At 40.4% G+C, this 18,006-nt stretch overlaps 1 protein-coding gene across 3 annotated transcripts in view; it reads left to right on the forward strand.

Annotated features, from left to right (window-relative positions):
• LOC135490589 (uncharacterized) overlaps nt 1-18,006 on the forward strand; it is a 34,137-nt gene that overhangs the window by 12,035 nt on the left and 4,096 nt on the right. For all 3 annotated transcript variants that reach the window (XM_064775791.1, XM_064775793.1, XM_064775790.1), the window contains exons 2-3: nt 674-1,942; nt 7,418-7,541. In XM_064775791.1, the coding sequence (XP_064631861.1) occupies nt 734-1,942; nt 7,418-7,541 (1,333 nt within the window). In that variant the 5' untranslated portion in view covers nt 674-733. The remainder of the gene's footprint in view (nt 1-673; nt 1,943-7,417; nt 7,542-18,006) is intronic.

Genomic DNA, 18,006 nt, shown 5'->3' on the forward strand with positions numbered 1-18,006 from the left:
ACTGGAATATTTTAATAAACGTGCTTTCCGAACTTCAGCCATTTAGCACTTAAAATGTATTCTCACTGAAAGCATTACTTCACAGCCAAAGACACGAAAGAAGGCTTATGAACGCCGTTGGTTTTTTTAAAACACAGGCTTCACATTTCCTGAACAAGCATTTCAGTAATTTGCAAGTAGCTCATTATTTCATCGCCCATGACCAAATGCATTCGCGTGAACGCTATTTCTGATAACAGCATGAAAAACAAGTAACAGGGATCTGTGAATTCTCGGGTAACGTGTTTTGCCTGTATACTGTAAAAAAATGTTGACAACGGATAATAGAGCGATGGACTGTTAATGTAGGGCAATTTAAATGAAACTTTAGTCATTTTGTTTTCTTAACACTGGTAGATCGTCTCGGGTAAATATTGATGTTTGACGCTAACTTTCTGATCAAAGTCTGCCTTGCCTTTTTGAAGTAAGGTTTTTGATTAAGTTTTTTGCTGTAGTATCACTGACGAAGTCCGTTCCATCTATAGAGTGGTAGATTGATATCATATATATAATAGTTGATACGCATGTGAAAGATACTTTCCATGGCTGCATGGTAGCCAAAAGCCGGTTGTTTTTATCAAAAATCGAAATGTGTAACATGAACTTAAGATCTCTAAAACATTTCTCTTTTCAGACTTATTGACTTGCGGAGGGAAACAGAAAGTGTCTAAGAAGGCAGAAGAGTAATAATACAATGGTTCAGGTAACAGGCATAGAACTACTTGTGCTATTTTTAGCCACTGGCGTTCAGGGCTATCCGATAAAATCGAACGAAATGAGGATTTTAGTTTCCAAACTCAGCGACGCAACTAATGGTGATCATCATAGTTCATTGAATTCTTTACGGAATCACGCTCGGTTCAGCAAGCACCAATATCCACATTTTTCGGTATTTTCCGAAAATCATGACTGGACTAACACAGCGGATGGCCGCAATATTCTACAGGCTGTGAACTCGTTGTCACAACAGGATCATCCCCTGAACCGACAAGTTCTCTTGGATCACATACACCAGTCATTAGATAAACTCAGCGGGTTACTGAGCCATCATGATCATTCACTACGAACGAACCAGGTAAGAAATAGAGCAGGCAAAGTCAAAGATTTTATTCACCATAAAGTTAAGATACACGTTAAAGATGAAAATAATCATTTTCAACAATACAAAATGGCTGGTGGTGGGCGTCAACAAAATGGCCACCGCAATGCTTATAACAATAAGCATAGTGTCGATTATGAAACTAAAGACAAATTCGGGAAATCTCCCTATGATCTTGCTAGAAACAAATTCTCCGGTGTAGGGACTGAAGCAAAAGAGAACATGTTACCTGATAAACTGCGCTTTGGGAGTCATTCGGTTTTTGATAAATCCTCAGAAAACTCAGAAACCGGTCTTGTCCATAAAGTTCAGAAGCAGGTCGAACCTGCACCCTTTGAGTTCGGGGCAGACATACTTCATAAAACAGGATCAGATCAAGGTGTAAGTCAAAAACCACTGAAACATTCAATTCAGCATCCAAAAATACATCCGATCGGGGCGGAAAAACCATATCATTCAGAGGTTTCTCTGCCTGACAAAATCTCGGGTAATGCCCAGAAATTACCAACAGTTGCTGGTGCTACCCAAGAACATTTTGTGATTGACGGCAGCTATCCACAAGTTGCGGATGAGACGGAAATTGCCGAAGCTGTTCCGAGTTTCACCGAGCTAGGTTCGGAGCATAACGGTCACGATTCGTGGGGTGACGTCGTAGAACCGGGACAGTCACAAAGTTACGATTATACATGGGATGCATATCCAGTTGAGGTGCAGGACCAAAATGGCGAGAAAACCCTGCATTCCGGATCTGCAGGCATGTGGGGAGACCCTATTCCCGTTGATACAAAAGGTCAAAAGGTCAGAGTAAGTAGGGTGCTTTAAATTAGATCTTGCACTCGCACTCTTACTAACTAATCTCTTTTTAGTCAACGTATCTTATTTTCTAATAAGGCCAGTTGAACCTTCAGGAGGTCGGCCTTTAGCAGCGGTGTCGGGTGTCAACAAAATATGACAAACCATCTTCGTCTGTTGCCTCTGCCATTCATCTCAAGCGGAAATGACCGGATGTCTCTCGACAGTACTCCCTCGTAAATTTCGGTGATCGAGAACTGCTCCCGATGAGTTGGTTCCATGTGTGATCTGTGCTCCCATCTGAAGGTTCAACAAGGCATTCGTTTTGACTATCTCTACCGAACGCACATATTTTAGATTAGTACATTTTGTTTGTTTCTCGCTGTTGTCAATTACTAACAACTAGAAGTTGCTATAGATAGATAATTCCACGAATGAGCATCTCTGAGCGAATGAGCAGAAAATCCTGCCACAAAAGTTTAGATTTGATTACCAAATCATCTCCATTAGAACATTTTGCATTATTGTAATCGTGTATTAAATATTTCATAGATGGGACGACCCAATAGAAAAAGAATGACAGGTCTTGATTAAGAATTGATTAAAAAAGCAGAAAGCGCGTGGTGGGATTTCTCCTGAGACTAAATCTATTGCTGTTTAATTACAACCCATTAATTACTTGTGACTTTCTTCTGTTAAAAAATTCAAAAGAATAAAATGCATTTGAGATGAGTGCATTATTTTTCGAATTTTTCGAAGTGGTTTTTTCCTCGGAAATCTGCTTCTCTCTCCCCGTTCCTAACTTAAATTTAAATATCTGTCTTTTTATTCGCACTCTCTGTTTGTAAAGTGTACATAATCTTGTACGAATTAAAAAAAAGAATACTATAAACTACTTTGAAAAATGATGTTTCATACTTAATCTATTTGCACTATCCACTGTTAGCACTGACACTATTAAGTGTAAATACTTATCTTCAACATCTTTAGCTTTAGAAATCTTGTTGTAGCCTAGAATTTATTTGCACGTCGAAAATACGAATACCGTTCCCTTGTTGTAGTAGCCTCTACTATACATGTAACTGTTGTTATTACTAACCCTCATTAACAACTTCAGTTTGAGCTTTAGATTTTTTGTTGTATTAGCTAACTATTATTTTTACTAACACTGCTGTAAATACTAGTAACATGTTCACTTCAACGACTTCAGTTTTAGAACAATTGTTGTATAGCCTAGTACAATTTGTACTAACACTGTTTTAAATAATAGAACTCTTCAACAACTCCAGTTTAGAATTCTTGTTGTAGCCTATTGTCTACTTTACCACTATTACCCCCAAAATATGCTATATTTTCAGAAATCTTGTTGTAGTACAACATTTACAATGTATTTGCACTTACAATTCGTAAATATTGACTAGTATCTTTTATCAACTTCATGCAGTTTCTGTTGTAGTCGTAAATTTGTTGCCTCTGCTATTTGAACTTACCACTGTTGTAAATAACTTATTTCTAGAGTTTCGTTATAGTACTATTTTGAACTGACACTGCAGATGCCTATTGGCCACTGTTACGGGCTCCAGTGATAGAATGTGGGAATTCTATTGTTAGGGCCTGTCATCTCTTGGCGCCAACGAAGTTTCGACAGAAGCTCTCAGAAATATGAACATGAAGATGAGCACTCGAAGGTTACTGAGTGACTACGAGAGGTTCTAGATGTCAAATCCGAGCCGGGCTGGTTGGTATACATGCCTTATCAAAGCTACATCATCCATTAACAGCTTGGCTGCTGCGGTCCACTCCACCTGCCTTCCCTATGGAGTAAACCAACCTCGGAAAATGACTCGATTCAAACACGAACCTAATATGTATACAAGGCCTAGATTCAAGTTGCTGTCAGATCTTTCCTTTATATGTTTTCGGAACAGTTGCTGCCCCGGGTTGCTGCCCTGTAGATAGAAATATCCATTTCCATCGAATGAATAAGACTTGCTTCCTTGGGAGCGGTGCGTGGGGTGATAAGCTATATCTTCAGCCTACTCCTACTTGGGCACGCCTGGGACACGCTCGCTTCCATATTCCATATCGTCAAAAACCGACTGGAAAGGCACACGTCTCTGTTCGACTTATCATTGGAGGCGTGGTAGTGCAATTAACCATAGTAATATTTTCAGCTATAAACCCAGTGTTATCATCATTATAAACGCACTACCACGCCTTTACAGGGATAGAGACTGGTGTACACCGCAAGACTAGACAACGACACAATAAAGTAGGCTAATGCATGCCTTTTTCACATACTATTAGTAACAATATGTATATTCTCAAATTGAAATTGAGTCTGATAGCTTTTATTCTCAGAACCTTCAAGTTTTTTATTCAAGCAAGAGTTCATTACATGATGAATTTCACATCATACTTTAAGAAAAGAAAATGGAAGAAAGATCATAAGACCCAGTTTGTTCAGAGGGTGTTAACCAATGACGTTCGCGTTCATTGTACGTTCTTGTGGCTGGAGGCCATCATAAAACTAAAATGCCATCCCATTTGTTAAAACCTCTGATTACGCCAGTGCCCATCCCGGGATTGTGTTCATTTCAGGTTGATTGGTAAATTGGGGCCTGGCGCAGTATTGGACATTGGCAGGGGGTAATATTACGTGTTATTGCCTCCTCGTAGTGGCGAACTGCAGTAGCTTTTTTGCAATTGAAGAGATACATGTACTGACCAAAAATAAATTGAATCAGTCCAAAAACAAACTGAAAACATGCATAAGGATGGTGATTAGGTACGCGGGTGTGATTTCCGGTGTCCCTCTTGAGAGGTTACTGAATATTAGCATGCCGACATATTGACAATCAAATGCAAATTGACAAGTTCCCGAAATACTACGCATGACTACAGTTAAGCAAGTTTGGCAGGGAAACACGACTCATTCAAATTTGATTACCTCCATGAACTTTATATATAAACTAGATCTCACGAGCTCGAAACGCATTCAATATAAGCTTGATACAACTGTAATAATGCTCTCGATATACGTGGCACTCAAGGAATATTCAATCATATTACCTATAAATCAAATGTCCATCAGACTCGTCAGCTTTCGACTTTCACCAGCTTGTCGAATTCCAATCATATTTCTCTGTCACTTTAATGATAAATCGATCCCAGCCTATACGTTAGCTTTACTATCACAGTCAAGATGACATTTACATTATAATCCATCGGAGTATTCCCTCAAGGACACGTTAATCTAGCTCAGAAAAAATTGGGGCATATGCTAAATATCAGTCGAGACAATTTAAGGCAAAGAAGAGATGACCTCCGATGCGATTAGAGCTGCGCGGATTAATGAATGGACTCTGATTCAACCGCATTTATTAGTCATTACCTTAGTTTCCCGCGCATGGTGACCCCAAAATTCCAAGACGACCATACTTCCACCACCCACGCCAAGCTCTGACTTTGTATGCAATGGAAATATGCTTATCATTATTGTTTTTGTTGGGTCCATTGTCCACTCTGCATTTTTTTCAAATCTTATGAATAATAATTGAGATTTTATGTCGAAATATTGTTTCACCAGCAGCTATCTATACCTTGAGATAAAAAAAAGGTGTTCGCGTTAATAACTCATGAGACTCGGAGGCAACAAATCCATGATCGGGGTTGTATGTTTGACCGCGATGGTCGCCGAGAGGATCGTCAGCTCTAATAACGTCCATTTTTTATGAAATCGTGATGAAAATTACCATCTCGCTCCCATGGGATGCAGGGACGTACCCTTCGGGAATACTGATGGTCATCTTGATTGATCAGAATAATATGCACCTTATTTCGCTGCATAGGTTATGGTCGCCAGAAGACCTGTTAATTGTATTGAGTGTACTGGTTGGAAAAAACCGAGCTTTGAACAAGTATTCGCGAAATTTGATTGATATGAATAACATTTATTCTTGCTGTCATACCGCCTGGGAAATTTGGAAAATTGAAAGCCCCTACTATAAGGAGCAAATGTGCCAACGTGCTTAAATAGGCTGGACCCTATATTCCGGGAGCGAGTTTGTCTGGACGCTTGTCTGAATGTTTGTCTGGACGCCTGCCTTTAATCCCCGCTGGCGCGACACCACCGATATCACCGCTGAAAAATGCTTTTGACTTGTGGGTGTGTTGCTTGCAAACGATTATCATTGTGCGCCATCACGCCTCTTGAGGCACCGAAAGCCAGGCTGTCGACTAAGTGGCGCGGTGGAAACATTAGTTAGCGCCGATCATCCACCTCTGAGGTCCCGTGATTGAAACGAGGTCATCTCACCTCCTCCGAGCTGACGCAATACATACACATGTATATGTACTTTTTAAAGGCCAGTCAGTTCTTTAGGATGCTGGCCGGAAGCATGCCATCTTCATTTATCTGTTCCTTAACGCCACATTTCGCTCCAAATCCCAGCGGGCACACGCAATACAAGCAAGCAGTTAATAATAATTGTTTCTGCTACTGCGACCTTTCCGTTGAGACATTATTTGCTTTATCAACTTCGACGTCTGACCACAGTATCTAACCTTTCAATGATTTCTTTCGATTGTTTATCACTGGCTGATCCTCAGATATTTGACCGTTGACATATCTGCTGGCAATAATGCTCTATAATGTTTTGCAGCGTGTCCGTTTTTCATTTTTGAAATGACATGAATCGAGCACAATCTGGCCGCGAAAGTAAGAAATGCCAACGGGTGCAACAGGACTTGGAAAGTCGAAATTTCCGGAGAAAGCAATATTTGCATTTTTCGCTTTCGTAATGATCGCGCAATTCTCAATGGGAAAGTGAGAAAGTGCCACCGGGTGCAGCAAGCATCAACGTAACTTAAGTTAAATGAGAAGATGGGTTCTTAGCCGACAATTCCTCTGGTCTATTGGAAAGAAAAGTAAAGGAAATGACGGCGATAAACGCATTTAAGGAGAAATGTTACAGTCGCACAACCGCCGTTATAAATGTTTGTGAGGTTGATTTTCTCGGGATAGATTTGACAGCGAAGGCAAAATGGCGAAAATGATGATGTCGTGGTGTCTTGAATGATACCACATTTTATTTTGTGGATTAGTTTTAGCTTCATGGTGGTTTACAATGTCTCTCGCTCTATTTTGAAGCTATGTTAAGTCGACGCATGCAAACCACCAAAGGTCTTGCTCACTCTCCCCTCAGCCAAATCTTTTTGGGGGGAAGGGGCGATCGTTTCTAGGCCTAAGAAATACCCTCTCCATATAAGAAATTTATAATTCGTTCCCCTTTCCCGTGCTTTTTTGCACATTTTCCACAACAAAATGATTTATAAATTTCTTCATTGCTGACGAACTGTACGGTAAGACGATTCTTTTTGTTTTGACAAGTGATAAGATATACACAATATAATTTGAAATGTTCAGAACAGTCCTTTACACTGTCAGTCTTCTCTAACTAAACTCTGAGCTACCGTTTATTTCAGGATAATGCCTGCGCTGAAGCCACCATAGGACCGTGCCGGACGGACTCCGACTGCCAGTTTGATGTTTGTCAACACTACACGTTCGAGTGCGTCAAGGCGAGTTGTGTCTTCATCGGCATGCATGGTAAGTCAAATGTTGACATATCTCAGTCTTGATCAAAACTAGCTCCTTTTCCCTAGTCTAAATTGACCATTACGGGGAACGGTAAAGCTAGTTGTAGCGGAGTCATTTACAGGCGTCAAAAATATATCATATTTATTATCCTTTCCACACATGGCCGCCGATATATCAACGATCGCCAGTCACCAGTCATGAGTGGAGCAAGAATGCATGACGATCTATCGACTTTGTTTGTCGGCATCCCTAGCTCCATCGCCGGCGACAGAGCCTTGAGGGTCATGCTGATCATAAATTGAATGAACGGACACGGACGAGATTGTGATTCCAACCAGTAAAATCACATTGCATGAAGCCTTTGGTTGATTAGACTACAGATCAATTCCAGAAGCAATGATGTTAGAGACTATTTGCTCATTTATTCAATCAGCATCTGGACCTTTGATAATCTAATACATGTATCTACATGTAGTCAATAATTGTTGTCGACGTGATTCAATCTTGTAAGGTGGCTTTTCCGTACGGTCTTCTTTTAGCAGTATGTAGGTCGCATAAAAAACAGGGCACATTTGTTCAAAACAAGTTGGTCTCTATTTTGACTTGGCGTTAAGTCTGATGGACCAACTGCATGAAGGAAATATTAAACCGAAGTTAAATTTGACGCCAAGTTAGTGACAAAACTTGTCTTGAACAGCCGGGACCTGAAGGAGACGTGTTCCTAATTGGTTTCACATGGATTCCTCGGCAAGGAGCTTCTCTTAGTGTGGTTAGGGTAGCCGTGGTGGAATTGGCATGCATAGGACTTCCACTGTTGGCCTCTTAATGGGATGCTCTTCAGAGTAAATGAATAATCATATGCATTATTGAAGTTGACGCATCCGGCTACCGCAACCCGGAGTTTTGTGAGGTGATACCGAAATGACAAAGATATGGTGGAAGAACTTCTCACAAGTGATAACCCGCTTGATAATTCGTAACACGAACACAATTTGGCCAAAGTCATGCTTTCATTCTGTTCCAATCCATCTTGTTATCTCGTTTAGTGCAACCTGCGAGTCAGTATCAAACTCAGCGATTACTAGACTCCTCCATTCACTGCGCGGAGTGGATGGTCGAGGTTCACAATGCATGGACTAAGCGATTACCGGTTTTAGCCCCAGCAGAGAGATCCTTTTGTCGCACAAGCAAGTAATACCTGCGATCGATCGCTTTTATCTTAGCTTCACGGTTAAACGGGGCTGGGCAGGAGGGGGATAAAATCGACACTGCAGGTGACCACAATGTATCGTTATTATGCACAGTTCGGGGTCAGAGTTGTCAGTGTTCGGTCTGAGAGAACTGCATGTATTCCTCATACCAGCGTTTCGATGTTCGTGCGATGGGAGAGACCACTATCGGCGACTTTTTGCAACTTAACCTGACCTACCTCATACTCCTGGCATGCCTTTGGTCTTCCTTTAATACAGAGAGATACTTTGGAATTTAGACGCCAACCTTGTCACATTTGTGAGCGTCCATCCGGGAATAAGACAAAGAAGAACATCTCCTTCCTCCAATAAGTAAGAATATAATTTTCTCCTGAAAAGTTCAGACTGGGTAAAATTGTATAAAGTTTGTAAAGATGTCAGAAGGTGGCAATAAAGATCACCACCCGCATTCAAGGATCTCACTAAACCTACTTTGGTATACAGTATACAACCTTTCTTCCACATGGCGGTGCTAAGTGTCTTTAAACATCCTGGACTTTGATATAAGTGAATGTCTTCCGATCCCTCTATATGCTACGTACTGTTATGCTTTTATCTTTTTATTGTCTTGGTCTTATTGTATCTTTTCTCTCCATTTTTGCAGCACCGGAACCTTAATTCACATACTATGAACTTTAAATTCCGGCTTTACTGACTATAGTCAACAACCAGACCGTATTCATAAAGTTTGTCTGCTGCGCTCTTAGAAATAAAAAGTTTTTCGGCATTTAAAAGGCGATGTACTTTAACAGGGATAGGCTACATTTCCGGATTTATTAGTTGATGGAGATACTCTTATATCCGTGTGGCAGAGTGTGCTTCACGACATCTGCGATGGCGATATGGCGGATACGAAGTAGTCACATCCAGACGTCACCCACCCATGATGCTTTAGACATCTACAAAACTACCATTACCACTAAGACACTGTCAGTATGACTGTGCTGCCAGAGCCAATAAAAAGATGACACGTCTGTCATAGTCACATCAACTTTCATTAAACACCACCTGCTACGACGAAATAGATTCAGACACCTTGCTGTGTCACATGGAAGGCGGGTGGCGTATCCTGACACTCATCACGCCACAACTTCGGCCGGCCCACTTTGAATCTACGGTTGCTCTAGTTTTCTCGGTGTTTTCGTAGTTTTATTTTCATTTATGGGGGAGATCTTGACTATCGTATCAGCATGACAGCTCGTGTACAAAAACAGCGTAATTGTACAAGCATGTTGACCAAACTCTGTTATACATGAGCCAACTTATCATCGTCATCATCGTCTCGATCCTCAAGATAAGTCGCCTTGGCTGATATAAGCCGATTTTTCACACGTTCTGGGACTTGGACTTTATTTGGCGATCCTCTCGGCGACGCTCCTGTGCAAGCACTGGTCAATCAAACAGTTTGCTTATGTGATGAACCTGGTCAACTGATGCACAGTGACAACATAGATTATTGGAGTCTTGTTGCCATAGCCTTCGTAAGCCTTTCTTAGGTCGATCTTGGAAGCATCCTGGAACATGAGAAGATGAAGAATGTGGTATCAGCTTGATCCATACCAACATCCATTGATAGTTGCGCGCGAGTTGTTGTTTTCCCCACTATAAGCGTTGTACGCATCTATACTACTACATTTGTATAGTTGACTTATACGCATGTGGTCAGGCTGTATCTCAAACATCCTTGTCGTTTGTAGATTCTCTTCTTTAATATTATATACAGTCTTAACCAGTAACGACCTCAGTAGGGTAGCCTATCTGCTTGATAGTGTCCATCGAATCCAATGACAGGGTTCTCAGAACCACCAGTTGACTTCCTTGTGACGGGTTCTAGTGGATAAGCAATGGTGTATGAGCTGATAGCCGCCTATTGCTGAATATTATGCCAATCATGTCCAATCGTACTGTTCCGGAAATGATGCCCTGGTACCGGAAGTCGAATCCGTATCCCTATCTGCAACATCCGATACGGTGCGATAGGTTGTTGTGGGAGGAAACGGGCATTTTTGCTGATAGTATTCGAGCAATGATTGAGGCAACATGTCCGCCCGCCACGTGAGTTAAATTCGAACCTTGACCGCCATAATTGGGGTTTTTTTTCAATGTTTTTCACCTGTGCATCTTTCTGGACATGCGCAGTGATGATACATCAAATAGATCCTCAAACGATCGAGCTCAAAAGCTATTTCAAAGTAGGTTTTTAAAAAAATCGCTTTGTATAATCAAAACGAAGTGCTTTAAAGTGGTATCATTGACGGAGTTACATGTATATAGGCTTTTGTAATGTACTTCAAAATAGTCTTCCCACTCAGAACTGTGACCGAAAATTTGTACATACGCAGCTGATATGCCTGTATCCAGGATTAGTCTTTACTTACTCGTGATGTACAGTATGAATGTATCGACCGTATTGCCTTCACAACTTAGCTTGAGAATTTGACTATAGCCAGCAAAACGCTATGGGGTAGATTTAGATGTCGGCATAAGGTTATCTCCAAGGCAGGGTTGGCTTATTTTACTCAGAAAAGACGTCTGCAAAAATTTTTGTTTCTACCAGATTGTTGCCTATTGCAGTGTCGTCCTTCCTGATACCATTAAGAATATTGTCCTTTCCTTATAAATGCATGTAAGCTAATTTTTCCATTTCACTCACTGTTCGACGACAAAGCCACAACGATGCCAGGTACTGTGCGCAAATGTTTGGCTTGACATTGTAATCAGGACTGACGAAATCACCGGATTATATGCAAGCAATAGAACAAGAAATATGGTAATATCTTAAGGCTATTTCCTCTTGTACCTGGACTGCTCGAGATGACACCACTATTTGACTTGCTAATGCAAGAACTAAATGATGCCGATGAGACGAAGAGGGATGTGAATACGATTTAATAGTATTCGGCCTGGTGATTCACCAAACAGTATTTCGAACTAAAGATTCAACTCTGAAAGATGACAAATTTCTAAGTCCAAATATTTTTTTCACTTGATTTTTTTCTGCTCAAAATGAAGAGACATCATCATATTTGGACTTTGAAATTTTTTCAGAATTTTAAACTAATGAAAAGATTTCGATGTCCAAATTTGTTTTTCAAATTGGAGTCTAAAATAAACGAAAATTGATTTTAAACAGCATGACGCTGTTTTCCTTTCTGTAACAATAATCAACACTAAAAGAAGCATTTTCACTATAACTTGTTTCAAAAGTAACTACAAAGCTGAATTTCTTTGAGAGCTAACAACTCAAGGATGTTGAAACTGCGTTAGTTTGAAGTAATTCATTTAGATAAAACCACAATCGGCAACAATAAAGAACAATTATATACTATCAGCGTAAAGAGAGGATGCCTCAAGTCATTCCGACTATATAGTCACAACTAACAACTTCCTTATGATATTCTGTTTCAAAGCATTGCGGTTAATTTGCTGTATTGGATATAATTAACAGGATTAATAGTTAATTCAGGCGAGCATATTTATCTTTTCGCCATGGGGATATTTTAAGCGGGCTTTCAGGTTTAAAGTTTCATTGAGTTACACCGCGAATATGATTAATAATAGAACGACTACGGTAATTAAGTTACAGTGATAATACGACACACTCCCACGAAAAGGTCATCCTAAATCATTAGTGGTTTAATAAACCCTTTGTTAGAAAGGCATTTTTCCCCCGGCTGAAAATGATATCTTTGTTACCACCTTTTTGTACCACGTTCCGGGAACAAATTGAAAGTCAAAATCATTAGCGTTATACTTATTTGAAACAGTTCCTTCTTCTTTGCTAGGTACATCTTTCTTATATTGAACTCAGACCTATACAGTCATGTACTTGGGACATTCAAGGTCAATCGTTTATTATTTGAGCCTTCTACTACGAGTGGTTTTAACCCCATTCATTGTGTTACACGGAAATTGGAAATTTTCAAATTTAATTACAAATTTCAAATTCTTAACGAACGGCGTATTGGCTTTGACACTTTTGCTGCAGGACGACCACATCAGTAACATATAATTGAGCAGGAAAAAAACAAGTGAAAAAAATATTTGGACTTAAATTTTTTTCATAAACCTTCCATAGCGAAGTTGTCCTAAAAAGCAAAATATTACTACATGTGCATTAGTGTGGTTGCTATTTCAGGAAAACTGCTCTATAGCGCAATCAACTATAAAACCCATTTTAGATTAAAATTGGTTCAAGATGAAATATTGCCCTGTGATGTATAGATACCACTCGGGGTGTGTTCAGTCCGCTGGAGACAGTAATCGGGACTACCTGGAATTCTTCTGTATTGTCAGACTTGTTTTAATTAAGCAGTCATTGCCTTCTTAATTGAAAAGAGATGATTTGCGGGATTCATATACCCACCCACCATTGATTAATGAGCACTTCGAAATCGGTATCCAGTGCTTAATACACTTCCGTTACGAATCTTATTAACAGCCGCACAGAGTGAGTGTGAGTGACAGAGCTAGGTTCCATAGTCCGGTCACATACGCTTATTTTGCTCGAGAACTGACCAGAAGCTGCTCAAAAGCTACAGCCTTTTAAGGGTAGATACGTAGCGAGTCAAATTTTATACTAAGTATTGCTGTAAGAAACGTTTAACTCGATCACCATCATCTGCTGTGCGAGATACAGATTCAGCGGCCACATAAACTAAAGATCATTGACATTACCCTTGCGCAGGGCGCTTTAAACACTGAACGTAAGTCTCAACCTGACAAATCTACGCCAATAGTTTTCACATTGCAGACTTTTTTACACTCGGGCTGACTGACACATTAATAGGATATAAGATAACCGCCAACCTGTTGCTAAAAGCTTTCTGAAAGCCAGTTATTGTTGATGATGTCTTAGATGCGCTTTTGACGTGTCTGCCGACCGGCCTATCGTGGAATGTGACAAAAAGGTGTTTTTCTCTTACGGAGAAATAAAAGATTTTGATAATTTTCTTAGAAAACCAGATGTTTAAGACCAACAATTGTATATGAGGGTAATTCCTTCCCTGAAATCTAGAAATCTTGAGATATATTTTGTGTTGAATCGGTATATTTATTTTTGTCTATTGCTAATATATAGTTTTATGAATCTGATCTTTTTCGTAAAAAATGCACTCGCCACTTTTCTGACTACCAACATCCACCGCAGAAGTATCTTCGCAGGTGGATGAGATCCTAAGATGACAAACATGCAACATAGTCATAAACCAGTTGTCCTAAATATTATTTTAAGTGTGCTCCAAATTTTTTTCTGGGTTAGCTCTATGTATAACGTTTTAGGCGAGCAGCGGGAACCATGTAATAGTTATTGGCGATAGGCTCTCACCCTCCCACTTACCCTTAGCTTTTATTACATGAGAGGAGAATTATAGCAACCTTAAAGTGCGTACCAGTGATATCAGTCGTCAGTAGAATTCATGCTAAAAATGTGCTCTTTGTCAAGCGGATGAGGACGAAATCTCCAGGGCTTGTCCTTTGCATAATGCTTATTATGCCAGTGCCACGCTGGGTCAGGTGGGTAGACTGACTCGTAACAACCTTCGGTACGGTCACATGAGAGCTTGATGACAACATCCGAATTCCCGGATGCATAGGCACAACAACACTTTATTGTCGTTCATAACAAGGGGAAGTTTCGACTCAATTTAAAACGTATAGCATATTGGTAGGTTTTGTCAATTTCTCATAGTTTGGCGGAATATTTTGTCAAGAGTTTCCGCTGTTATGACAATTGCTTTATCGATTTGCTGAGGTCCGTCCGAGCAGTTCTGTTCAGTAGCTCCTCAGACCAAGTTTGATTCGTTTCTACATTCGCAGCGAGGACTTAACCGCCTGACGGAACGTCTTCGACGGGACTCCGGCATCTTTTAGATGAGTAGTCTGCACAACTGAACGTTACTGGACAAATACTTAAGGAACTTTGTGCCTGAAATGTTCTAAGTGTAAATTTCGCATTCAATCTGCATCTGCTGAATCAAGGATATTTTGCCAAAGAAAATTTACCCTGACTCGTCATTTGTTAGAATATAGGCCAGTGGCATATTTAGGTTTCCTCCGCACGAAGAGTATAGGACAGTGCTTCGTGAAAAAAACAACCTACAATATTGCCCATCGTCATGACAGTGGAATCAGTTTAGATGGGCCACAAGAGGACATTTTCTCTATAGTCTAGTTTTATATTATTATATGGGTATACTGTTGGTGTAGGCCAAGGCGAAATCGGGGTTGGACTTCTTCATTCCATTACCTTGGTGATAACGTTGTAACCCGCGTCGGCAAAATTTAGTTTCACGTGGGGTATTTTCTGATTCCTTCTCCTTGGAATATTTCTTCGAACAATTCGTAATCTGGAGATTTAGGAGAATTTCTTCCTCTCTAATATAGTGAAAAATGCGGATTAAAATGTCCAGAATTTCACCACTATTTCTCCTTGCCTGGTGTTGGTTTGTTGTTGGATTAACAGTTGCAGGCCTACCCTTCAAGCATATGAAGGGTTATCAAAACCTGCCACATTCTCAGGATAAAGGCCGTTCAAAACCCGAGGGAACTAAACCAGCTGAACATATTGGTGGTAAGTTTGCAAAATCTTCACGTTTTGTTCGGAGCATTTCTGAACCCATTGAATTGATTTCATTGGTATCTGACTGAACCCGTCAGGTGAAGGTGTCCTTGGCCCGGTGCCCGCCGTATAAACCGATTTTCACCGATGACTCGACCACCGCAAACCAGTGGTTTATCTCGCGTTCAGGTTTCAGCGATCGCGATAACGATCGTGTAACAGCTGTTTGTTTTGTTACGCCCCACACCCAAACAAAGTTACCTGACGCATAGCAAAATCGTGTTTAGTGGATGCCTACCATAAGCTCGTCAGAATGAGAGACTAACGGGCACTGTCGGCTCCAGAAGCAACTGCCCCCAAAGACTTCGCTAAAACCGCTAAGCAGATAATGGACAACGTCTCTCATAAACGGCTGACAGCATCTTATGGAGCGTCACTTGCAGCGTTTGTTATCTGTACAGCAACACCGGTAAACAACTGCATGGGTCTTTTCAGCGGCAACTTTATACTCACGTGTAACAGCTGCGGGTGATACCGGCGGTTGATCATAAACCAAAAGCTTCTACAATCCCGCCGCTTAAAAATATTGAAAGCTGAGCGTCAACTATAGGACATTATCAGCTCACATTTATGAACAATGTAGGGCGAGTTGGAGGAAACCGCCGGCCTTGGAGGAAACTAGAGAGTCGCCCTCCCTATCATATGAGTTTACCGGGACGGCGACCGGGTATCGAACCCGGGATATTAGAGTGAGGAGCTTGAGACACTTGGCGTGCCACGACCTTGGTCATGGGAGGGCTAATCTCCTGCTATATGACCTTGAAACGAACTGAAAGCAAAACCGGATACGGTGTGATGGTCATCCTTTCCGATCCAGTATGTTTTTGGTCATCCAACATTTATGAGACTCCAATTACGCCCATGAGACGTCTCATTAGTAACCAAGACAATTGTCTAAATTATGTCACTGTATAACTTATAGGTTACTTGCACGAGCAATTTTCACGCTTTGGAGATGGACGGTGGCGAATTACGACCCTCTCGTTGGGCAGTATCAACTGACAAGGAGAGATGCGTCACGTCGACTCTATTGATACACGTAAGTCGAGTCATACAGCTATATTCAACTCCTTGGCGCCCATTTCGTTATACACGTATTTTATGATGAGAATATGGGATCATTGCGCCATCAGAATTATATGGCACTCTTTAGGCCTGTTTTAGGCAAGTTTGCGACATAGCCTAATCATCTTATGCTGGTTGATATTTTGAATGGGCGGAAGTCATCAACCATTAGGCTACTCGCCGTCTTCATTTTTTCGCAAGATGGTCTGGCAAGCTTTTAAGTACTTGATGTGCCGTGAATTTTGCTGTTGCTGCATCGGAAGCTGATTCTCCCTGAACCCTGTAAGACGAGCTATTCATCGCGGAAACAAGACCAGTGCTTCGGAAACAAGACCGTGATCATTAATAATTTGGTCCATCATGTCCAATTATTGGGTATTATGCGCCACTCATTGCACGACAAGGGCTATCTTTAAGATTGAACCCTTGTTTTTAAGAACAAAGAATTAAGAATAAAGATAGGCAGCCTCACTGATTGTCTAATTAAGAAGTCCAATTTACCAAGCGTATTGGCTTTCTACTTCTTCCTTTGGTTTTCTTCTTCATTTGTCAGGTAAACGGCAAGATCCGCATCAGTCAGTGTGATTTCAGATAGTTTCAGGCAATATGCTCTGCTCCTGTATCAGTATAGACCTATATATGCTTCTTTTTTTTCTGAACTTTGAACTTATGAAAAAAAATTCTAAGTCCAAATATTTTTTTCACTTGATTTTTTCCTGCTCAAAATGGAGAGAATCATCATTTTTGGACTTTAAAAATGTTTCAGAATTTTGAACTGATGAAAAAATTCAGCTCTGAAAGATGAAAATTTTTCTTATTCCAGAACGTTTTTTCACTTGATTTTGTTTTCTTCTCAAAATGAGGAGACATCATCATTTTTGGATTTGAAAATTCTACCGCCCGCTTGGAATGTCATCTCCACGGCGACTGATCATTATATCATTCTCAACATATCATCATTTAATAAAGCATTAATTAATAATTGTTACATTGTTATAAACACTGATTGATCTGTGTTGCGCCTAATACCAGTTTCCTCAGCATCAATATTTGATCTGTATTGTAGAGTGATTGAATGATTTCGACATGCTTTATGCATGTTATAATGTCCGATTTGATTGAACGCCAATTTCGCGAATAAAGGAGGCGTTCTCCTGGGCATCAGGAGACATAAACAAAGAATGTCATGTACAGACTCCTGGCAGAAGAGTAACGCATTCCACATGAAGGCGTGCTTGTGGGTAATGCTGATTGAGAAGTTCAAGGATTGAGAAGATGTAAAAACCTTTTCGGTGGTTAAGATGGAAAAAATCAACTGTTTTTAATTCCTTCTATAAACTAATAGTCGTTTCCCTATTGTCAAAATCACAATAAAAGAATTTGATCTGTCACATAAAGTGAATCTACTTTAAAATCTCTACTTCTTCGGCTGGAGGTATCAGAAATGATGAAAGAGCCCTCAGGGTGGTCAATTAGAAGGAGTGCCTTATTATACCTGGCAGTGCCATAAACTTGTAATTGATCACCAAAAGTTCTATCG

The sequence above is a fragment of the Lineus longissimus genome, chromosome 7 (genome assembly GCF_910592395.1).
Source record: "Lineus longissimus chromosome 7, tnLinLong1.2, whole genome shotgun sequence".
In the NCBI taxonomy this organism is placed as follows: domain Eukaryota; kingdom Metazoa; phylum Nemertea; class Pilidiophora; order Heteronemertea; family Lineidae; genus Lineus; species Lineus longissimus.